Genomic DNA, 24655 nt, shown 5'->3' on the forward strand with positions numbered 1-24655 from the left:
TACAGTGAAGGCATGTGTTAAGCACTTATTGACACATATTACTTGCATAGCATCATAAAATGGTTTGGGTTAGAAGGGATTTTTTTTGAGAAGTAGCTTGTGTGTACTACTAGGACATAAAGGTTATGGCGCACTAGAATTCATAGACTGTTTTTTCATAATAATCTCCAAAATGGGGAGTCTTTTCCATATTTATTTATGTCCTTCTTTTTAATGCCCAAGATGACCATTAATATCTCACTGTAGTTCTCACTGTAGAGCTGACACTGAGGAGACATTTATTACAAGCTATCCAAGCAAGTCACCTTAGTTCACCCTTCCCCTTTCATGGCTTTTCTTCCACCACAGAATCACAAATTTCCTTTCTGTGGATTCCCTCCCCCATGCATGTCAGAGTCTGAAAAGAGAACTTTGTCAAAGAGATGTGTTTACTGAGATTTTTTTGCCAGCTGGAAGAATTCTGTACTTTTGATAGTTTTGTTATAAAGTACATTTCAGAGTGTTGTGGAGTAGCAAGTATTTTCTAGGTGCTTTTTTCCCCAAATTGAAAGTATAGCATTTTATCAGTACAAGACTGTTTTTCTCAGTACAAAACTTAGCAAGGCTTCTTTTTAAGTGCAAATCTTGGCATTCCATCAGCAAGCAACTGCATTTAGCAGCAACAGAAACAGAGAGATAGTAATGGGGTATCAGCTCTGTTAACCCCAAGTTTACCAGGCAGGGCTTGCAAAAAAAGCCTGGTTTTGAATGTTATGTTTATTAAGAAATAAAATTTAATTTTATGGAAACTGTTTTATCATATTTTACTTGCAACTGGGATTTCTCAGTCATTCCAGAAGGGACAGATATGTTTTGGTTCTTTTCTGATCATGCAATACTGCAGGGGGGAGAAAATATAAACTTTCTTGTCAATAATATTGATGCCTATTTCTCTGACCTTTTTTGCACCAATTTCTCAGTTTCTCAAGGTTTTGCCAGTAGCCCAAAATATATCATTACTTGCAGAGGTATAACTTTCATTACTAGTCTAGCACTGAGATTTTCCAAAGGGAAAGGACAGTATTTTAAAATAAAAATGAAGCAAAGATTCTTAAAAGCAATGACACTGAATAATGAAAAAAAATCATCTTACTTTTCACACCTTAGAATTCTTAAGTGTTTGGGGCTAACTCTTGTCTTCACCGCCAGTTGGTCTCAGGATTCCTCAGGTAGAAATACTTAACCTCAGGAGAGTTTCTGAGGATCACTCCTGGCAGAGTGGGTGAAGAGCAGAAGGACTTTGAAGTTAACAGAGGTAGCAGAAGCAGGTACCTCCAGAAGCAGACAATCTAGGTACATACTTCAGGGCTATAAAAGGACAGTTGAATGCAGTGGGAACTGATAGGAATCACAAACAAACAATTGTTATTATTAGAAAGAAAGCTCATCTGAGATTGCTCTCCCTGTCCTCTGGCATGTTTTACCAGCCTTGGGCATGGCATATTTGCATTTATGCTAACAGCTGGATTTTCTTAAAGCACACTTCCATTTAGCTGGAGCTTTTTCACCTGCAGTATTGAAGAAAACCTGATTGCCTCAGGATAGCCAGTGTGTAACTTCTTATCTCCAAGTTACTGCTGTATGGACATGCCCCCGAGTGTTTTTGCTTTAGCTCTCCGGAACTGAAGAGTGCTCCTTTTATTGGAATTAACTCTCACTGCTCCCTGTTAAGCTTCCTCTGTTGCAACCGGAACAGTGGATTTTTCCCTCCCAACATCCAAACACAGGCTTGTTTCCACACATTTCCATGCCTGTCCACAGATTTCTGAAAACAGCCCAGCATGAAAAGGCTCAACAGAGCTGCGCAGAGTTAAAAGGGTGAAAACAGAATAAGCTGCTGATCTCAGTCTGCATATTTTTATTCTACTGTTTACAAAAATCTTTTTTCTTCCCCTCTCCACCTCCTTTGTTTTCAAGTTCTTTGTTAATCTCACAGATTCCAGTTTTGTGTATTTGCACTCTGAGAAGAGTATAGAATCATTCCATTCAGTGGTGGTAAATTTTACTTTGAACGGTTTTAGAAAAATTACCTAAAAGCACCCTGAGGACAGGTAGCCATTAATATAGATGGCTTAGGAATGGTGCAGAACCTATCACTGGAGACTGGTAAAAACAAGGTTAGACAAGCACCACTAAGCAAGGAGAGATCAGATTGTGCCCCCAGGTCCTAGGGCTGGGCTAAAATGACCTCACTTGGTTCCTTCCAGCCCTGTGCTTATGGCACTAAACACAGATTCTTATAAAATGAACCTAATAAAAACACAAACTGGCAGTATTAAACTGCAAAGGATTGAAGAATAAATGACTAAAAACATCCCCTACCCTCAAAGTTGTCTTGCAAACTATGAAGTAGCCCCATGGCACAGAGTGAAAACATGAAGGAAAGTTAAAAAATTGTGTGGACAACAGCAACTACAAAGTCCCTGTTTTGAAAGTCTAAACCAAAATTTTCCTGTGAATTGCTAGATGGGGTACAGCTGTTTTTTTTGTGAATGTCTAAATCTTGACCCCTTGCTGAAGAAAATCCTATTCTCAGCTTCCTTTTCCAAATTGCTGTGCAGAGTACAGCATCCTGCTATGGCTCAGCAGCCCCCAGCCTTCCCCCTGATTGTCATCTATCCTCTCTTTCTCTCCATGGCAGTCACACATTGTCACTCTCCAGCTGCTTTTGCAACAGCTCAGTGGTTTCTTACTGTGATCCAACTGTACAGCAAAAGACATTAGCCAGGGACACAGAGTCTCTCAGAACAGCATGGGAAAATGGCTAAAGCACTGCTGTCCACACCAGAATGACTTTATGTCCACCAACACTACCACATATATAAAAAAATACAGTCCTATCAGCAAGAAACTTTTCCAGACAATCCAGAGTTAGTGTCAGGACACTCCACATGGCAGCAGAGTTGCTTTCTAATGATGAGCTTATAAGTTTGTCTCAGGGGGTACATGAAGTACTCTTTCTTTCCCTTGGCACAACTGGAAAACGAATAGCATGCAAAGTGATCAGAACCTCAGCAGCATTGCCAGCCTTGGTAGCATGCAGACAGAACCTTTTTTTTACCTTAACTTCCACGTTTGCTTGTCCACATCACAGCTATGACCGACAGCAATCTGTGAAAGGGGTGATGGCTTTCCATACTGTGCTAGGTATAGAAAAAGGAGTTCTTCACCACTGTAGCTTAGTAGCAAATTTTATCTGCCTTGCTAGAAAAGAGCTTTTCATCTTTCTGAATATAAAGCTCATCCTAGTTATGCAGCACAAGCCAGCCCCTGCCTCTTTCAAAAGCCCTGAAAAGGCTCTGCACAAAATGAAGCTGATCAAAGAAAAGCGCTCCAAAAGCAAGTGGTCTCTTCCTCCCCTCTTTCCATGTGGTTTGGGAACAGCAAACTGCTGTTCTCTCTGATTCTGCCAGAATTGCAGAAAGAGCTCTTCAGCAGCTTTGTGACTGGCTTGTAAAACTGCAGCCGACCAGCTGAAATATGAATAACATACCTGCACAACCGATGTGTTTGTGATGGCCACCCGCCCACCAGAAAGCCCTGATTAACTCACAGTGGCTGTGAAAATGATGTGAGCAAAGCCAGAGAGGGAGCATGAAGTGGCAGGAGAAGAACCATAGGCATTCCTGTTCACATAAGTTAAACTCCCCATCAAAAAATCACTGTTGCTTCTGACTGATTTCCTAATATGTAGATCCCTTGTATAGTGGAAAAACACCTCCTCCTGTGAAGAAGATAAATCGGAATCAGGAAAAAGCAGAGGATGCCTACTTATAATACTGAACACTTACTCTAGGGTATATTAGTTCTGTAGCAAAGCAAGGCTTTTGGAGCTCTGAGCACCAGCTGTTTGTGTAGATATGATTAGAGGCTAGGTGCAGTAGTTACACTGCCCTATCTTGCTGCATAAGCAAGCTCAAAAAATTTAATTGAGATTTAATGCTGCCTTTTTTGCAGATAAGCCTTCATAGATCTGAGGATTTAGCCAGTGGCAACACAACTTGTGAGATAGCTCTGTAGCCAGGAAAGAAAGCATGAGAGGCCTTTAAAATACCATAAATTCCCCATGATCTGATCTTTGCTTAACATTTCACTTCTCTGCTTGCCTAGCACCTTTTCCTTAAGAGACTTGTTATACGTCTAGGTTTGGGATCTGTGCTGGTATAACTGGTTTTTTTAGGATGCAGGTCAATGTTCTTGCTTTAATTTGAAAAATCTTCTGTGCTGTGGATCCTAGTTGCTAGTGAGAAAACAACTGCCCTAGAGAGAGAAGAAAGCTACTGAAGTGCTCAAATCAGTTGCAATCTGCTCTTTGGCTGAATGTGGCTGAATTGGAGAATACTATGTTAACAGAGAATAGAGGTGATAATTTATAGACTTACATTTTAAAATATTTTAAAATCCATATTCTTTGCAAATGAGACTTTTTCCCCTCACAGAATGGAAGGATGGGCATTTGTTTTACAAATACAATCAACAGAATTTGGTTTCTTGACTATTCTGAGCTAAGAAGTAACTAAGTGTTCATCAAGAGGATTCAGGATGGCCAAGAGTCCTCATCCAGGTTCTGTTAGTTGTCTAGATGCCTTGAGCAGAACTCCTCACTGATCCAGCTTTCCTAAAAGCCCATCAGTGACTCAAAACTTCAGGTTAGATTCTGTGTATAGAGAATACAAATCCTTCATATTGTAACATACTGAGTGCCAAAACCAATGGCTGCTTATTTTCCATCTGGGAAAAGTGCAATTCAAATAATTGATGGGTTGTAGAGCACTTGTGTGTGTAAGGACACCAGCACTAATTGGAAGAAAAGAAAAACAGCACCAATCATTTTTATTGTGCACCAACAGCTATGTTTTCAAGTTCACTTGTGTTGGTAGTACCAAATATTTCTAAAGAATAAGCTGTTAAGTGAAAGATGGAAGGTGATTGTAAAACAAGACCCTTGAATGAAATGCTTGTCTTGCTGGAGCAAGATTAGTAATTGACTATAAAGATTATACTATACTGTAAAGTTTGGGCACTGAAAACAAGAGCAGAAGAGATCTGATACAAGTGCCTTTTTACTCAAACACGGGAGAAAGAGCAAGATCCACAAAAAATAAGTTCAGAGACTTTCCTATTAAGAAGTTTAAACATAGACATGCACAGAAACTGAGGCAAAAACTGAACCACCCAAAACCTAAAGCGTGATAAGACATGAATGAAAGCATATTTAAAAAACAATATATATTTTAGATAGTGTATACTATAAAACTGGCAAAACTATCAATCCTTCAACCTCTCAAACTGCACACTCTTCTGAGAAAACAAAATTGCAGTTGAGAAAAAGTAGTTAATTTTTTGGAGTTTGCATGAAATTTCTCTTTGTGTGCACAACAAAAGGAAGAGCAGATAGCTGGAACTACAAGTATAACAAGCTGAGAAATACAAAGCTTAACAAAGTCACCTAAGAGACTTTTTCTGTAGAAAAGAAAAACCCTGAAGTTCTTCAGTGTAGAAATAGCAAATACACAAGAGGAATGGGTTGAAGGAGCAATTGTCTGAAAAATATCCTCCAGTAGCCACAAACACCGATATGTTCCAACGTGATGTTTTCTTTTTACTACTTACTATCCAGGTTAACATAGACACTGATGCCTCTAAGAGAAACTCGAGGTTAGAACATGTCAATGAAGAATATTCTGCCCAGGCTGCGACAAAAAACACAGCAGGCCAGCAGTTAGTCCAGAGATCATATTTCTTTTGAAAAGGCTCAAGTTATTTGCTATTTCTTATCTTATTGTCTCCCTTTTAAGCATCTTAAAAAGAGAAGTTAAATGTTTGCAGTCTAAGTTTAATTCTAATATTCAATTTGCATTTGATTCTAATGTTCAATTACTGAATTTTAGTGTCATATATTAATTCTACTCTTAATAGAGAAAAAAAAATCCATAATGAATTAATGAATGTTTTGCCACTAGAGTAACAATTCAATGTACAATTATTTACTGTATCTTATAAATACAATTTTCCAAGTAGTCTTTTTCCTATCTTAAGGTTTGCAACCCATAGTCTTTCTCTGGCACAACTTGACTGCCTATTAAAACTGGGCATTTAAAAAGTGGAAAGAGAATTCCTTTGTTCCTACAATGCAAGGAAGATTTTATATAGCAATCTTACTCAGAAGGTAACTTTCTAAAGAAAGTCTGGAGAGATAGGTAGGAGCAAACACAGAGAGAAAGAAAAAGAGAGAGAGAAAAAGAGTAAAAATTAAAAAGGAATCTAGATATGAGGTCAGCACTTAATGCTGGATTCCTTTGCTTTAAGGAAATTGGTGAAAAAAGAGTGATGGCAAGCAGTTGCCTTTTCAAACAGACTGAGAATCCATGCACTTAATTCAGTTTAGGAAATGTGGGTAGGACTAACTTGATGACAAAAATATTAAGAGGAACCTAAATCCCTAGCTGATTAGCTATCCCAAATCCTAAGAAGCCCCAAACCAGAAACAGGCTCTACTAGTAGGGATCAGGGGGACATATTGCAACCCTGCAACCCTGAAAACCTCTGTTCATTTGTCTTTTAGTGCTGGTCATGCTTAAACTCTCTCTGACCCTCTTCCTTTCAGACTCCTGTGCTCTTGGCTGCCTGGTGCCAGCACATCCCCAGAAGGGGCTCATTCTTCATGAGGAAGGGCCACTTAAAATCGATAAACCAGCTATTACCCCAGATCTGAGCCCTAAGGAAATAGATGTGCCTACAAGAGCAGACTCCATCTTAAATGCACTGTAACAGCTGCTTTTTGTTTGCATGAATTTAAAGGAAACAGGCATAGGATGAAGTCCCTTTACGGAGAAATTGAAGCTATGACCTATTAGATATGAATCTTTCTCCAACCTCAAGTGATTCAGATCTCGATATTTCAATTTTCTTAAAGGTTTTCTACCTCCTAGACAACAATGTCTGTCGATTTGACAATGTGTGTAGAGCTTTAAGAATAGAGGTGAGCAATCCTTTTCCCCTCACTGGAGGCCTAGGTGCTAATCAAGACAATACTATTTTCTTTTGACCTCTTTCTGTCTCCTGCCTATTGACTCCCTAATGATTTATGCCCAGGGGCACATCTGCAGCAGTAGAAGGTAAAGTCAGCTTCCTTTCCCAAGCAGTTTACAACCCTGTAAAGAGAAAGCTAAAGAGAGGGTTTAAGTCTCCATTTTAGGAAAGACCACAAAAATTGGTCTTTATTTTGGGTGAGTAATTTTCTGGCTGCATTTCAAAAGGTGTAATTTCCTAACTTCTTTATAAAAGGAAGGGATTAGATCCTTGCTCTTGAGGGAAGATTCCCAGCTCTGAATCCCAAGAAGGACCCAGTCCTTTAGAGCCCGGGATGTATCTTGATGAAGGATGGAGGAAGACACACCCCAGTTCTGTCCTGAGCAGCCTCTTTCACGGTGTGTGGCATGTTGCACTTTTAGATGCCCAATAGATTATCTGCATTAGGTAGGTGCTCCAGGAACCCTAAGGAAGTTGTTTGGAAGCTTTTTGCAGACCTGCTAATGGTCGGCAGGTGGTGGTTGTTGAGGACAGCCTTTGGTCTCTGTGGTTAGTTATGGTCAAATGTCACACAAAACAAAGGTTAAAGTATCACAAAGGCTTCTTCCCAGCCAAATTAAATGGAATTTCTGCTAGAATATATGTCTATTGTAAGTCCTCCTAAAGGAGGTTTAATCAAAAGCAAAGATAATAATGTTAGGAAATCATTATTTCACTGACAAGCATATTGCTCTGCTGGACAGCACTGTTTTACCAGGGCAATTAGAGCCTGCTGATGCCCTGACAAGTCTCATACACAAGACATAGGACAAAGTTGTAGAGAACTTCCTGGCTCTTTTATCAGTTTATCCTGAGTTTAGTTGAGTAGAATTTAATTTCAGTTAGGCACTAATCACTTTCTGTCTCATAGATACCTAAAGTGTAAGACTACTTTCCTTTAATAAAATACTTTCAAATCTACCAATTAAGACTACCATAGAAGCAAAATAAATGCTGCTCTAGTAAAAACAATACATTCACTTTTGAAATGCCTTTACCTAAATAATCTTTTGGACTTTTGCAAGCAGAAAGTTTTAATCACAGCACAGTCAGAAAATTATTACTGAAACTGCTTTACGTGGAGTAAAGAAGGGTGGAAATCAAGTCCAGAAAAGATAAGTAATTTTCACAATGTCATGAAAATTTGAACAAGTATTTCACAACTATGACTTAAATTTGCATCAAAATACTTGAATCACCAGGATAGAATTTTTTACTTCAAATAAACTTCACCTGAAGGTAGTCATATCACATTTATTCAGATCAGATATCTTTTTTATGTGTCTTTGTTTCAAATCTCCGAAAACACATCCAAATTTTCTTCATTGAGGTAAATCAGTACAGGAAAATGGAAGATTTAATCAGATTAAAGTCAATGACCCCTTGATCTTTAAAATAAGAAAACCCCAGCCCTTTTGCAGAGCTGTAGTTGAGATTCTACCAGCAAAGCTGGATTTGCTGAAAGACAAGAAGTATCAGAGATGAAATCTTGCTCACAGAAACACTGTAAAACCTATTAATTTCAGTATGGTTGGGGTTTTGTTCTTTCAATGGATTGCAGCAACATGTAAGAAGAGAAAAAAAGAGAGCTCAAAAGCTATTCCCTTGTGTTCCTTAAAGTTAACTTAGAAATAAAAATCCTGAGGCAACTCAGGAGACAGCAAGACAGATGTAAGTCAGAGCACAGAGAATCTAAAATTTGGAACAAGGTGCAGATAATAAACACCCTCCCTTATACACCCACATACAGTGCCACCCACAATCTGTAACTTCAGTAAAGATTTAAGCACCTTTTTGAAGTGTTTCTGTTTTCACACCTGCAGTATTTTATAAATACCTACTTCTATGCAATAAACTTTTACATATATATACACACACACACAGTGTTTATGTGGTACTTGTAGCACACTTAATTCCTTAGATTGCCTGAAACGTAATTTATCAGTGATGCTTTATGTTTCTTTGGATCCATACCCTTGCCTCTCTAGATATGAGTATATAAACAAACAAACACAGGATGAACTTATGAATGTTTAGGCACCACTGCCCAAGCTGCTGGCCCTGGATGGAGGCTGTGTCCCAATGGGAATTGCTACTGTTGTGCTGTCCCTGTGAGATGTGCTGCAATGTGGCAGCCAGTGGGTGCAGAAGGCAATGGAGTCACTACTACTGCCGTGCTGGCAAAGAGGAAGGAGGGAAACAGAGCACTGAACTCACTGGGGCATGGAGGCAGGGAGGGGTGGATGGGAAAAGGAGGCAAAAAGTAGAGACAGGTAATATTATTATAGGAGAAATAAAATATTTTTCATTCTTATGTGCCTTAACTCTATGTTAGAGATGACATGAAAGAACCTATTGCTCTGAAACAATTATTTCAGCAGGAAACACAGCAGCAGGCTGAATCCTGCAACCCTGAAGATTATTTACAGCACGCAGAGATGCATGAAACCTGTGTATAAATTACTGGAGATGAGAAATCTGTCTTTAGATTTCTGGAAAAAGTCTAGCAAGGAACAGAAGGCAGTTGCTTAGACAAGAATTCTGATGAAATATGTCATGGGGGAATCAGGTGAATTTACTCCCCATTAAGCAAACTAGCATGTTTATTGATACAGCTGATATGAATAGAAAGCTTTAAAGATAAATGATTCTTAAATTCCAATTTAAGTTTCATTCATATTCTGTGCATTTTTGCATTTTCAACATCAGCAATTATTATCAGCTTCTTTTTTATTACCAGCCAGTTTCTTTCAATGCTTCTGTTCTTTAAGGTTTTGAATTATGAATAAGACAAACAAAAATGTTTTCAACAAGCTAGTTTTAGTGGATTAATTTTAGGTGCCAATACAGATGTCTAAGATTTATGACTATGTTTAAAAAAATAATAAAAAAATCTGAGAACATGTTAGAATAAAGCCTTTTAAAGGCTTTTTCTACACATCTTCTGTTTGTTTTTTGAGTTATTCAGGTTCCTATGTCATGTTCAACACCTTAGCATCTGCTTTTGTTATTTATTGTTCTGAAATTATGCTCTGCAATGCAAAAAAGGGAAGATTACAATGTAAGGAGAATTTGGTACCACATATCAAAAGTAAGATTTGAAGATCAGGGGAGTATTTAAAAAAGTGGAGTTACTTTTGATTTTTTGAGGTGTAACTACAGTGCAAAATACTTTTTTATTGATTCAAAATAATTTAATATTAACTGGAAAATAAGAGTTTTCAGATACCTATCATATAGTTAGAAAATTCCATGCAGTTTAAAGGCAGTTTTGCTGCTTTAAGCTGCTTGTTTGAATGCCAAGCAAGCATTTATTCAATGTTTATGGTGTAAGCATTTAAATAGAAAGTAAAAGATTACTTAACAGTACTTGTGTGCGATTGACAGATATTGGAATTTGACTGCACTGTGTGCTACTTAAAATGATAAAAAATGAAATGTGTGCATCCAGAAAAGCTGGTTTTGGATGGATGAACTTGACTTGCTGATGAAAGTAAAATGAAATAAATTACACTTCAACCTCTCTGAAACTGGCATATAATGCTGAACTGAACTGTAAGTATTTCACTAGGAGACTTCAAATAGGTTGTCTAAGATTTTTTTTAAACCTAAATAGAGAATAAAATACAATAATCTCCATGAGACTTCTGCAAAGGTACTTTAAATTGTCATTTTATGCAAGGAAGCACGACAGAGTTTTGCAGAGCTGATGTGTTGATAATATGATTACTCCAGCTAGATTTATTTTCCCTTTCGGATTTTACATCACTGTTTTATTTATTTGCCACATATAAGGAAAATTAGATAAAAATAACTACATGCAGGAAAATGTGGATCAGAATTTAGCTTTGGAATAGATTGACTTACAATATTTAAGAACAATAACAACATTTCCACTGCTATAATTATTTGAAGTGAAGAGTAAATTTTTAAAATTTATTTTCCAAAATCCTGCAGTGTATAACCTGTTTTCTGCAGTGAAGGACAAACTGAGATTTACTGGACAGAAGCCATAAACTATGGTGGAAATGAATTTCTTATTTTCATTGGACAAGATGAATTGTGTCCTTTGTTCCCTATTCTCTCTTCGTAAACTGCTTCTAAAATGATTTTTTGATGCATTGTGCATAAAACTATATTTTGATCCATGAAAGTTCAAAGAGACTCAACCATAAAATATTTAATTTTTTTTTATGTTATAAGTTTGTCAACACAAAAATCTGCCTTGGGACAGTTGAGTTTGCTAACATTTTCTCAGGGATGTTTTTTTTGTTCTATTTGAAACAAATTTTAAGGGAAGCACAAAGATGCATTTATGTCAGTGTACCTCATTAGGGAGAGATTAGTTTGAAATATTTTAGTTTTGGTCTGAACAAAAAAGGGAACATTTCAATATCACAAAAATTTACAGATGACAAAAAGTCATCCCAGGGATCATTAAGGTTCCCTTAATGGCTGGAAGATTTCTTCTGCTGTCAAGCTTGGCAGAGAGATACACACGGTCAGGATGCTGTCAGGGTGGGATGTGACAACAGCATCACATCCCTCTCATGAGCTGTAAGACTGAATTACCTTCCAAAAAGAAAGTAAGAGAGGAAGAAATGTATCTCACCTTGATACAGACATAACCTGAGTAATTAGTTCATATTAGGAGACAATCCAGCAACTGTTGCTCTAGCAGCAAGCACCCACAGGAGTACCAGTGTCCCCTAAGCTTCCCAGTGTCCCCTAAGATTTCAGGTAAGGGCACCTCAGAGGACCTGTCTTAATGAGCCTGTACCCGAACAGGCACATGTACAATGATTCTACAATACAGTGATTCTCCTCATGGTCATAACCTCAGATATTATGGTCCTACTGACAGATTGACCTGCTCTCTTAACTGCCACTCTATTATTTTTTTCCCCTCTACTGTTCCCTTTTCATAATTCTTCTGACCTTGTTTTCATCTTTACTCTTTTTCTTTTTGGGGCAATGTCAAAACCTTTCAATTTCTCAGAATTAGAAACAACTAGGGAAATCTGTCAGCTCCAGCGACATACAAACCACTTCACTGAAGTATCCAAATAACACTGCCAATGCCTCTTTTCCTAGCCTTTGTCATCATTTAGAGTGCTTTTATTCACTGAGCATTTACATATTGTAAGACACATTAGCAGAACTTTGATTGTTCTTGATGGGGTCTAGCATGTTAATTTAACAATTATTTCATTCATGGAAATTGGTTAAGACACATTAGCAGGACTTTGTTCTTGATGGGGTCTAGCATGTTAATTTAACAATTATTTCATTCATGGAAATTGGTGAAATAAAGATCCATGAAAAGACTGGGAGAAAAGCACTTGGAAGCATTGCATTTTATTTTCTTTGTGTATTGTCCTCTGAGAAAGGGGAAAGATTATCAGTGGTCAGACAAGGAACATTAAAGAACTGGAAGCCTTTAAGAATGTGCAGGAGAGACAGGATCACCAGACTCATCCAGAGTAAAGGTGGCAGAACAGAGGCAGTTCCTTGACAGTTATTTTTCTGTTAAAGACATAATACACATATGTCCTACTGTGCTATTTATTCTGTATTATTGAATCAAAATTGAAGAATCGTGGCTTTGCTATGTTATTTATTATGCAGAATGAATTTCCATGCCTATGCATGTTTACATTAAGGGTGCTACAGTTACTTTCATGGAGACAAGGTGCAGGGTGCATTACATCCCTGACATTTCATGTAGGCTCTTAATCTTACATGCATTTCACACCACTTCACTCTACTAATTCATTACTAGAGTTGGACCTCGTTACCCCAGCAGCAGACACTCCAAATTAAAAATGACTGCAGAATCTAATCACTGACACTTTCAGGCGTAATTGTTACCCAGTTAATGAGCATGAATTAAAATCCCATGAATTTTGCTATAATACTTTATTTTGCACATACTTTCTGGACCTGTGATTGCAGGCTTTGTGTAGATTGCCATGCAAGTGATGCATAAAGAGGCTGACCTGGAACAGAGGCTAGACAGAATTAAATGCATAAAGTAGGTATTTATTAAAAGGCCTTCAAGGGATACACCTTGGGCAGTACAAGAGCCCGGTCGTGGCTCTGCCCAAGACAGACACAAGATGGACACAAGATGGACACAAGATGCACAACCTGTCATGAGTTTTCACACTTTTATAAGTTTTACATATTTACATATTGGGGTCAATTGTGCAATTACAGTTTCAGGTTATAAAGTCCTGTTCTCCCAGATTGCTCTCCTCAATTCACTGTTGTTTTTACTTCTTGAGCCTAAAGCTCATTCTCCCAGATTGCTCTCCTCAATTCATTGTTGTTTTTACTTCTTGAGCCTAAAGCTACAGGTGGCCTTGATTCTCAAGCTGGAAAAGCATTGTTTTGTCTAAATAAACTGTGAAGAGACCTTGCTACCACTTTATATGAAGTTCAGAGTCACACACTAAGGCAGTAGAGAATTTAAAAAATATGAAAGCTGAAATTTAAGGCACCACAAATACCTCATTTGAAAAAAGAGGCATTATGTTCTGTCCATGTCCATCTCTGTCTGCTCCCAGACCCAGTTTCCTCACTGTCCTGCTTCTCAGATCTGCTGGAAGACTGGCTGCAGGTGACAGCACTGTGAGCAGTGATGATGCTCTGAACCAAGCTGCTTTTTCCCATGTTCCTCAACATGCCTGATCCAGAGCCTGCATCTGGCCCAACATCTACCTGATCCTGTTCTGATCTTCAGTGATGTTCCATACTGGACCTCACTTTTAATATGCCTATAATACACTTGAACGCTTCCTATATGTGTATGTAATTGGGAATCACTGTTCTCATCTTTCCCTTTTGCTTGGCCATAGTATAAATATGACCACTAAGCTATAAAGATATCTGTACACCAAACTGGTCAAGTTATGATGCCACAAAAATCAACATAATAAACAAAAACACAGAATGATGCAGAGTATAACTATTATCAAACTGAGTACAACACACTCAAGCAATTCCTTTTGTTGCTGCCAGGGAAGAAAATCACTTAGACAAAGCAAAGCAAGGGATGCTTAATAAATAAGTTATACAGAGAAGGCAATTCTTAGCCCTCTCCCTTTTAACTTTAATGGAGAAGTCTCCTAAGGAGAATAATTCCAAACAGCTGCTTCGGAAAGGGAAACAGATAGACATTTTTCTAAGGGCAAAAAAGATAGGGGAAACACAAATATGGACTTTGCTTGTCTTCACTGATTAGCACTTTTGCTTTGAAAGCTGTTGTTACTCCCTAAATAACCTTCCTGTTGCTACTCCATTTTCTCTGTAATAAGGGTGGCAGATGTTTTAATATTGTGCGTCATAAGTCTGAAGGTGTATTTTGGTGGTAAATACAGAGTATGAAACCCACTATTTGGATGTCATTCCCACAGCTCAACTAACATGCTGTCACTGTCATTTTAGCATCCTAATTACATCAACATTGTCCTTTGTGACTCTCACTGCAGATTTCCAATCAAAATGTCTGTGATGAGGGAAGTAGCATTATTGCAATCAAAGAGCTGAACAACATCTCTAATCCTAGCTTGTTCAACTTCCCAGACACACTATAGAGCGTAGATCTGAACAGATAAACATGGCAAGAAAGTACACCTATGCTGAGAACTGCTCTGGCTTAGACAGCTGCTGAGGAGCAGATAAAAGTGCATGAGAATTGCCAGATTTCAGAGCACCTCACTCCTGGGACCCTATAACATTGAAGGATGGTAAAGAAAGAGCATAACCAATATAATTTCTGCCTCTTAGTATCTTTTCTGCGAGCTTGCATATATGCATCCCACACCATAAAATTATTTGAAATGTTTTCACCATTGGTTTTGATTCAATGTCATAGTAAACCTAAATCCAGGAAGCCTGAGGTTCCTAGGTTCTGCAGCACTGTGAATACACAGAGATTCCATTTTCCCAAGGAGATACATTTCTAGGAAACACAGCAGTACTGCAAAGCTTGAAAAAGTAATGTGCTCTACCCCAAAAACTAAGATGAAAAAATACAGTACTGATTGCTAAAAATCCTATTAGGAGACTGTAGGAAAGCAGTTCCTGAGTTTCACTGCTATTTCCAATAGAGTATAAAGAACTTGCGGCTTGTTCTCTCAAGGCAGAGAGCTCTTAATGTTGAAGGTTTGAAATAGTCTTGAACAAATGCTCTTTTCTACCTTTTCTGATTTTTTTCTTCTTTTGATGCCACATGGGTCTGAACCATGACTGCAAACTGTTTTGTGTCAGGAGCAGAAGTTGTTCTGGATAGACTTGGCTGTAATGCATCATTAGAAACTGGTTTAGCAATTGCATAGACCCAGAGTAGAAAAATATTTGAGTGATGCTGTCTGTGATTTGGATCTCATGAGAGGTGTGGAATGAATATGATCTGAATAGCTCTAGCTCTATTACTGTTACAGAATAACTGCTCTAATTTGGAGAAATTTGCCACTGATTGGATGCTCCTGTCCTGTTTTACTGCATGGTAGGTCTATGTTAGTTAGCATGCATGGTGAAGTATTTTCTGTAAATTGTGGTGGTTTTTTTTGTTGGTTTTTTTTTTTTTTTGCTTTTCCCTTAAAATGATCCATGAACCATGCACTCCTATCCTTTGTTGACATCTCTAACAGTGAGAGCACTAGTGAAACAAAAACTTCTTCCTTTTCCCCAGTAATGGCATACACATTGCTGTCTGCACATTTGGTGAAGAAAGCAATGACTGTGGTTTGCCAGCATTGCCCTCGCTCCTAAAATGTGAAGAAATATGAGGAATACATTTATTTTGTGCAAAAAAACCATGAAGCTTTTATTCTGCTGGGGATAGATATACTGAAGTCTAAAAAAAAGGTTTCTGAGCTATTTATTCTATAAATAACTAAAAGTGTCTCTTTCCTTATTCTGTTATTAAAGAAAAAAGAAAAAGGTTAGGATCCTTGCAGAGCTCTCAGATCTAGAATCTGTTCTTGGGTGAAAACTTCATCCTGAACCATCAAAGCTGTCTGATCTGCAGCAAGTCTTCCCAAATGCACGTGGAGTTCCCATTCACATTCTAGTCTCTGCCACAGTTTTTTCCTCAGATTGCCAATCTCACTACTTAATCAAGGTACCAGTTTTCAGCATTGCTCCCAAAGGATTGTTGAGTGTTACAGCAATTGCCTGGCTTTGGAAATCCTGGTATAGGCTGATATGTTACCTGTAAACAAACCTGTTTTTTAAGAAACTGTGGAAAGCATAATTACTAGTCTGATATTTAATTTTGCTATAAAGATTTTTATTACACAAATAAAATCTCCCTCTACCCCAAAAGGAACAGGTTTATTTCACTGTAAACGTCTTTCTTTACACTTTAAAAGTATCATTTAATTTTTTTACATATACAACTATACTTCAGACTACCATAAAATAGAAACTGTGATGGCACTTCCGACAGAAATTAGAAATGAGAGCAACCTATTTATTATAAGTTTTAGTGTTGATGATTTTACCTGGTCTGCTTGAATGTTGAAAGAGCCAGTGGGGACACTGGCAAGTCAGATCTTATGCCTTGATTTAGTTTCCTCAAACAAAAAATGGAGTTAAAGAGACTCACCTTCTTTGTACAGCATTCTGAAAGTAGGTACAGAAATTATCATGTAACTAAAATCGTGTAACTGTTTCTCTTGTACTGACTGAATCCTCTGTTAAGTGAGTAATTGGGATCTGTGACAGCTTTGGGCTTGCAAATCAGCGCAGATGAGATTCAGCAGACTGGAAAAGCAAAAACCAGAAAGTGATCTATCAGATTACTTCCTAATCTCAGTGTCATGTCAAGTGCACAAAGTAGGTTGTAGTAATTGCAGAAGAAACTCTGATTTGTGTTTCTGGTCGGTCCACATCACCAGATCGTAGCCTTAATGTGTTTGCTTTCCAAATGAGACCAAAATAAATAATTTTAGTTTGGATATCATGGGAGCACCAGTGGTAATTTACCTGACCTGATGTATCCAACCTTTCAGCATGGCTTTGGGGAGGCTGACTGCACTGATGCCCTGCAAAACAACACGGAGCAGAGCTGGCTCACTTCTTGAGTATGGCCAGATCCACTGAGCAGCAAAGATCATACACAGCATAGAGATTGTGGCAGTCCTTGTGAATCTCAATTTATTAGCACTCCTACTTTACACCAAAGGGCAATGGGGTCAGAACTTTGCTCACAGGAGGCACGCTCAGGTAATAGTAATGCACTGCATGGATCTTGTGTGTAAAGGATTTCCTGTTTGAAAGATTGCCATGCACTTTCTTTTATTGACACCAAGTTTTTGAAGTTGAGAAAATAAAGTTTCTATTCTAGCATGACTTCAGAGCCTGGAAAAATCAGTTTTTAGTCTCAAGGTGATATGAAGAAGGATAACACTGATGGGCACAGAGGAAAAGCAGACTAGGCAAATATACCCCAAGCTGATATGCAGTACAGATATTATTATTATTAGGACATTTTGTCTGCCTTTATATACTGTATATTTAGAGGCTTAGTAGTAGAGTAGAATTAGCATCTCTGTTAATCTATTCATTACTTTCAGAGATATTTCAAATGCTTTTTTTAGCTGGTATGGATCTAAACCCAAAGAAATCAATAAGAAGTAGTCTACAGTAGCTACACATTAGAAAAAAGCAAACAAATCTATTTATGGAGTTCTCTCCCATGTTAACTTCTTTCTTACTGCATTATCAGTGTAGTTATGCCATTGTAGCACGTTGCTATTAAAATTTATTGACAAAGGTTATTTTTGAGAAAGTTTGAAAGTTTAAAAGTTTTTGGTTGCATCATTGTCTCTAAGGCAAAAGTTATCCCAAATTCCGTCTTCAGTTTTCTTCTCTCAAGTACTTCAGATTATTTTCCCAAAACATGATTTTCAAATCAGAGCTATCTTGACATATGAACTACAGCAGTGATCACAGATAATTTTTTTCTGTATTATAACTTTAATATGCTCTTAGTAAGCTCACAATATTGTTTTATAAACTTAGTTATAAGAATAATAAGGATGAATGAAGACTCTTATTTCTATTTTCTTTCAGAATCCCTTCTCTGAGGGAGCTAAAGAAAAAAGAGCTAGAAAAAGGTGTTGCGATGATAAGGAGATTAAACATTAAGTGTCAGCAAGTGTTTCCATTTCTCTGCAAAGGCATATATAAAAATTAGCTTTTTAAAGCTTCTTACAGAGTATTTTATAACTGTTTTACATGGAGTATAAATAAATCACCTAATTTAGTACTAGCCATTTAATAAATATAAAGAATCTTAAAGAAATTTACTCTTTTACGCACAAAAAACCTGTTAACTCTTACTATGCATCTAGTGATGATAGCCACATTAAATTCCTGATTTAGTACATACTAATGGTTTTGAGAACAAGTGTATATTAATCTTGAGCTATATGTTGCAGAATTCTACAAAGTCCCAAATCAAAACAGTAAGCTTGGTGAAACGCATCCTATTTGTGGAAGGAATAAGGTCCCACTTTTAAAAATCACCTGACATCCATATGTGTTAGAAAGCCATCAGTGATTTAAAAAACAACCTAGACATTTTAATTGGGACTTCAATCTTCTAAAAGTTAGGCATATTTTCTAAACTGGGTGTTTAATATGTTTTCATATTTGAGGAGAGAGATTACTAAGTAAGTAATTCACAAAATAGCTGTCTTTTAGGGAGACTAGATGTTTATGTCTTATTTCCTGTAGGGATGTAGTTATGAATCCACTTTTGGAGTCAAGTGGATGAAGTAGGATCAGTTCTTTCTGGATTGGCAGGTGTGGAATGTAAGGAGCATGTCTTAAATACCATTCTAGAAAATAGGAAAATAAAATCCAAATACCTTCTGTGTTAGATTTGGGTTCTTATCTTCCAGGAAAGAAATCTAACAGCTAAGCTTTAAGGAGGAATTCAGAAATAAGGGTCTTTGTGCATCACAGGTGAGACTTAAATACTTGACTACTGTAACAGAATGTGATTCTCACCAGAACATTGTGGCTGTGGAGACAAAATCTTCCATCTGTGATGCATCCTAGAATACAGCAGCTTCATGTGACAGATTGCAGAATGGGCAAATATCTGTTTTAAAATGAAACAAAACACATTTTAAGGATATCTTGTGACATCATAAGTCAGTGCTTTCAACTACATGTCAATTAGGTATCCATCCTCTCTCTCTCTCCTTGCTGACTTATGTGAAGTTCAGTTATGTTCCAAAAATCATGTGGGAGTGAGATATACTATAGGGAGACCACATTTTGATTGAGAATCCTAAGAGGGTAATGACATGTCCCCAGGCTTTTGGTAGCTCAGTCACAGTAGAAAGGTCTGTGGCTTCCTCAGAGCCAAGCAGCCAGTCTGGATTTTCATGGTGGAGATCTCACCAACAATTTGAATGCAGAGGTCTCCAGAGACAGAAAGCCTACACGGCAGCTGAGAGGGTAGAATGTCCCACAGGTGCCTTAACATTTGAACTTAGCAACATGAAGCTGTTTCCTAAGTCCTCTTCAATGAGACTTTGACTCTCTAGGCTCTATATGAAATATTTCCATAAGTCCCTGTAGGTTAAATGTTTTACTTTTATGTAAAGACCTGAAAATTCAAATAATACACCAGGGGGAATTTACTAAAGATTCTGGGTATTATATTAAGCAGTTAACATTCCTGCTTTCAAATTTTGCCCTCTCCATGCCTTGTACTTGCTTTTGAAAATGAGATTTTAGAAATTCTTTCATAACATACTATGAAAAACTACCCTCCCATTTCACTAGAAAAATGCAGAAGTTTTTTTGGTTCAAACATCGACTTAATTTTCATAACATTGGGTTTGCCTATAATGAAGAAATAAAGGAGAGTGTAAACACTAGTCTTTTAGGGCTTTGATGTGTTTGAAAACAGAATCAAATTAAACCCCTATATTTGCTTATCTTTGTCTTAATAAAGTTGCTGTGGGTGTTGTTGGCTGTTTATACCATGAAAACATAGCAAAACAGCATGATTATTTTCATATTTGTGTTTAGATCTTTTACCATTATAAACACATGAGCAAACCTTCTTGAATCTATTCAATATAGAAATCAGCAAATAGTTTTTAAAAGGAGAGAAGGTAATTAACTTCACTTCTTAATGATGCTCCTAATTTAAACTATGCAAGAGATGTTTAATGAGCGAGAGAAATGTTACAGAAAAAAAATGTTCTTCGGTTAAAAAATCAAAATTAGAATCAGCAGAGTTTGAATCTATTTACACATCTTCAGCAGACTTACTCTGTGACCTTAACTAAAGTGTTTCATTTTTGTTCCCTGCAGTTTTTCTATAAAACGGAAATAATAAGAGTCAACTTGCTGAGAGATTGTGGGACTTAATTGTTTAGTATTTATATCTTCTGAGAGAATATAGATAGGCTTGCAGAGTGTGATGAATGATTAACATTCTTTTGCTATTACCAAGCTTTGATATTTTTGCCCAGCTATTTCATCATACAAAAATCTTTATAGCCCTGTATCCAACAACTACCCTGACTGAAATGTATTGAGCAACAAATGTGAAGTCTATCTCATGTCTCTTAAATGCAATTAATGCCCAAATCACTCTCAAAAGCAGTAGGAGCAATGATGTTCAAGTCCACCTCCACTGATTGTACCTGCCTGTTCCACAGGAAGATGGGAAAAACGTGTCTTCCAGGTAAAATATATTTACCACAATTTAATGGTTTAACCACCCCCCCTGCCCACCAAAATCAGCATGGAACTCATTGACTTCAGGCTTAGCATGCAGGTCCTGGAGAATGGGAAAATCCCACAACTTTGTGCTTCTGATTGAGCTGGTGAATACATTCGTAGGCAACAAGATTTGTTTTGCAGGTGGTGAGTTACTGAAGCACAGCTCTGGCCCACACAGCTGCTGGATCTGGGTACCCCAAGAGAACATTAAGCAAACCTCTCCAGCAGTAGTTACAAGAAAAAGGCTACATAGGTACCAAAAGGGCTCTAATGGCTGATGAATTGTTCAGAGAAATTACAGAGTAGTACTTCTGATGAACAAGTACTGCTACTCTGAAGCAAAAAGTAACTGTCAACAAATATCTTCAAAAATTTTCTAAAGAGTTCAACAGAAAGAGGTTAATGGTCTTTTTATGAAAACATTTTCTTATTGTTATTGGTCTTACTTTGTGTATTGTTGCTTTGGATTGGCAGCTAAGCAAGTGGAACTTCCACCTGATTTATTTGTCAGCATAAGCTAGGAGAGGGTGCATTTATCCTTTCTGGTTATAAACAATAATTTTATTTTGCATGGAGAAAATTCTAATGCTTTCACACAAAATATGCAGCAAGACAACAAAACCAGGGGATTAGTACCCTTTTCCTATCTACATTTAATCCTGCTCTGTGGAGTTTGCATAGATGTATTCTCATGAGCAGTAATATGAAATGCAATGACATCAGAAACATTCTATACCTTCACTATAGACTATAAGTTGAACTATAGATCTTGAACTGTTATAAACAGGGTGCAAAACAGTTTATACAGAACTCTTGTCTGTTCATGTCTTCTCTACCTTCTTTTAAAATAAAAATCTAAAGGGCAGTGTCACTACCTAGGATGTTGCAGACTGTGAAGAGCTTTTTATTTGAAAACTGCAAGCAGCAGCTCAGGGTATAAATTCCATCATGCCATTGCAAACATGAAATTAATCAAAAAACAAAACAAAACAAACAAACAAACAAACAAAACCAAATAAAAAAAACCCAAAAGAAAATAAAATCTGTCCACAATAAACACAGATCCAAAATGGTTTATGAAAGTTTTGTGGTAAAGAAAATAACACACTAAAATAATTAGAAAATAACACAATAAAATAATGAGAAAATCTGGAATAAAGTTTTCTGTTTAATTATTTGCTTATTTATTTTATTATTTAAAATGATAATTTAAGGTTTTAAAATTGTATTAATAACATGCAAAAATATAATAAGTTTTACTCTGATGAGGAAAACCAGCCTTTTCAGGACAGAATCATAGTCTCTTCTACCAGGATTGAAGAGAATGAACCATTTGTCAGTATGACAGGTCTTAAATTCACAGAAAATAATACAGGGATGCAAAAAGTACTGTTTCATATTATTGATTGCTAAGGACATCAGAGCTACTGGGCATGACAAGTGAAAACGATAGATCTAAGCCATGTAGCAAGTATGTTAAATAATGTTTGGAGCAAAGAAAGAGTGCAAACTTTACGACTTACTGGTAAAAAAATTTGAATGCTCTTAGAAGGACAAGATGCAGATATTTTTGACCAATATGATGATATTTTTAATATGCTAAATATATTTACAACTCTGGAATACATTTGAAATCTATCAGATTAATCTAACTATAGAAGTGTCAGATGTGATTTGAAGAAGCAGAAGGCAGAAATGCAATTAGAATATCAAAAAGGCACAATATATTTATTCTTTTTTGAATTACTGCTGTCCAACTTTCCCATGTGTTTGTCTCTCCAGTCTGACCTTCAGGGTAAAGAACCAAACATGCAAAACATGGGGTTTCTTATTTTGTACTCACAGCCTTTTTTATCCTTTCTTAGCTATTTCAAATCCATTAAATATTTTAGTTGTAGTTTGGGTATTTTCAGACCTAAATTGAAGAGTGTCTTGTTTTTTTTGAAGGTAAAAAATGTGGAAAATTCGATTTTTACCTGTTTCATACACTGAAAGATTTCTCTTAGTTCACTGCCATTGACTTTCTCAGTGAAATGCCTCTTGATTAGCCTCTGGTTTTCTCTGCAGTATGCCAAAATCTCCTTCAAAGCTGGGTCAAAGCCTTTTGAATATTCCCAGCTTGCTGGTATGTAGGGTAAGGATTTCAGCTGAGTGTTGTACCTTGCATTAAAACTTCTGGTGTGCTAAGGATAAAACTAGGCTTGCACCAAATACACAGCAGGCCTTGGAGAGCAGCTCCAGGGGATAACCACCGTGCTGCACGCCCTTACCTTCAAGCAGCTGAAGAACACTTGGCTTAAAGCATTCAGTAGATGTGTTCTTAAAAGGCCAAAGTTGCACTTCAGGAACATATACTAATTTAAAATGGAATTAGCAGCTACTTGCTACAGTGAGATTTCCCAGTGAGAGACTCTTCAGGGTGCTCTGAGCAGCTTTTTTACACAAAATATTGCAAATGAATTGCAGCACAAAACCTCTTAACTCCCTACACTTACCAAAGGCATCTTTTCTTACTCCCTCTCTTCCAATAGACTTTTTTTTCAGTGTTTCTGTTTACCCCCTCAGAGAAATCAAAAGTGAGTGTGTGTCTTTGCTCTTTTTTTTTGCTCCATCTGATATCACATTAGCTCTGAGTCACCTGCATTCTCCTGAGCTTTCAGTCTGATCTTGTCTAGGAATTGTACTCATTAGCTCAGCTGAAACAACAGCTTACAAAGACATCACTAGCATAACGTACAGAGCACAGAGTCAAGGTCAGGTTGCTTAACATATGCATTTGTTCAGCTGTTTTTGAATTTCCTCCTGCAAATGTGAGTCTGGAGACTGAGTGAGCTTGCTCGATGCTCCTAGAGACTCTAAATGGAATAATTTGATGTAAGGTTCTTGCATCTGCAAAACTGGGTTTTCAGCTTTAATTTTTTTTTTTTGCCGTTGTTTTAAACACTATTTTAAAAATTTAGCTATTACAAATAGAAAAGATAGAGTGTATTACATTATCTGAAAAATAATGTAATACACATTTAAATACATGTAAATGGTAGCTGTACTATAAAACATGTGTGGAAAATAGTAAAGTTAAGACTACAAAAGGAAGCCGTTATTTCCTGATGGCTCTCAACTATTATATATATAATGAGAAAAATTGTCACTTTTCCTCAGACTGAAAATCTGAAGTACTTTTTTTTATACAATACGCTTTATTTTTCAGTAGAATTTTACTTGCGCTTTTGTGTTAAGAGCGATGCTTGCTTAATAGATGATGGACAGAGCCTATCTCAAACTGAGTTGATTTGGGTCATCAGGTAGCTCAAACTTTCTTAATATTTTGCAAAACTATATGACCACAGAATCTGTTTCTTTATAAAGATGCAGTTTAACTGGTTTATGCAACACTTAGTTGTAGTTTCTAAAATATTAGAGTAATAACATATCTTTTGTCAAGCTCCTGGAGGGCTCCATCAAAACAAAAATTTCATTGTGTTTGTATTATGAACATTCCCTTGCAGGTGGAAAACTTGCCGCAAGAAATATATTGCCTGAGCCAAGATACAGTAAATGATGACAGCATAAGAGAAGTATGATAAGACAAAAATAGAGGAAGGAAGATCATGCATTTAAGCATGCAGGTCTCAATGGCTTTAGAAAACTTAAGGTATCTGATGTATATCAGCCATCCTATTTGCTAGTGCATTCATACCAGAGTGCTCTTTTTTTTTTTTTTGGTGGGTGTGTGTGTTTGTTGGGGTTTTTTTGTGATTTTTTATCTTTTCTTTCCTTAGTT

General features: G+C 37.0%; 1 protein-coding gene across 8 annotated transcripts in view; it reads right to left on the bottom strand.

Annotated features, from left to right (window-relative positions):
- FUT9 (fucosyltransferase 9) overlaps positions 1-24655 on the bottom strand; it is a 106616-nt gene that overhangs the window by 13026 nt on the left and 68935 nt on the right. For 3 of the 8 annotated variants that reach the window (XM_039729894.1, XM_039729903.1, XM_039729912.1), the window contains exon 2: positions 19138-19231. The exons of 2 other annotated variants lie outside the window; for them this stretch is intronic. In XM_039729894.1, the coding sequence (XP_039585828.1) occupies positions 19138-19204 (67 nt within the window). In that variant the 5' untranslated portion in view covers positions 19205-19231. Of the gene's footprint in view, positions 1-1141; positions 1250-16726; positions 16885-19137; positions 19232-24655 lie in introns of those variants that run through there. 3 more of the 8 variants (XM_039729922.1, XM_039729931.1, XM_039729950.1) reach the window with 2 other exon arrangements.

Source organism: Passer montanus, unplaced genomic scaffold, assembly GCF_014805655.1.
Source record: "Passer montanus isolate IOZ18808 unplaced genomic scaffold, ASM1480565v1 scaffold11, whole genome shotgun sequence".
Classification (NCBI taxonomy): Eukaryota; Metazoa; Chordata; class Aves; order Passeriformes; family Passeridae; genus Passer; species Passer montanus.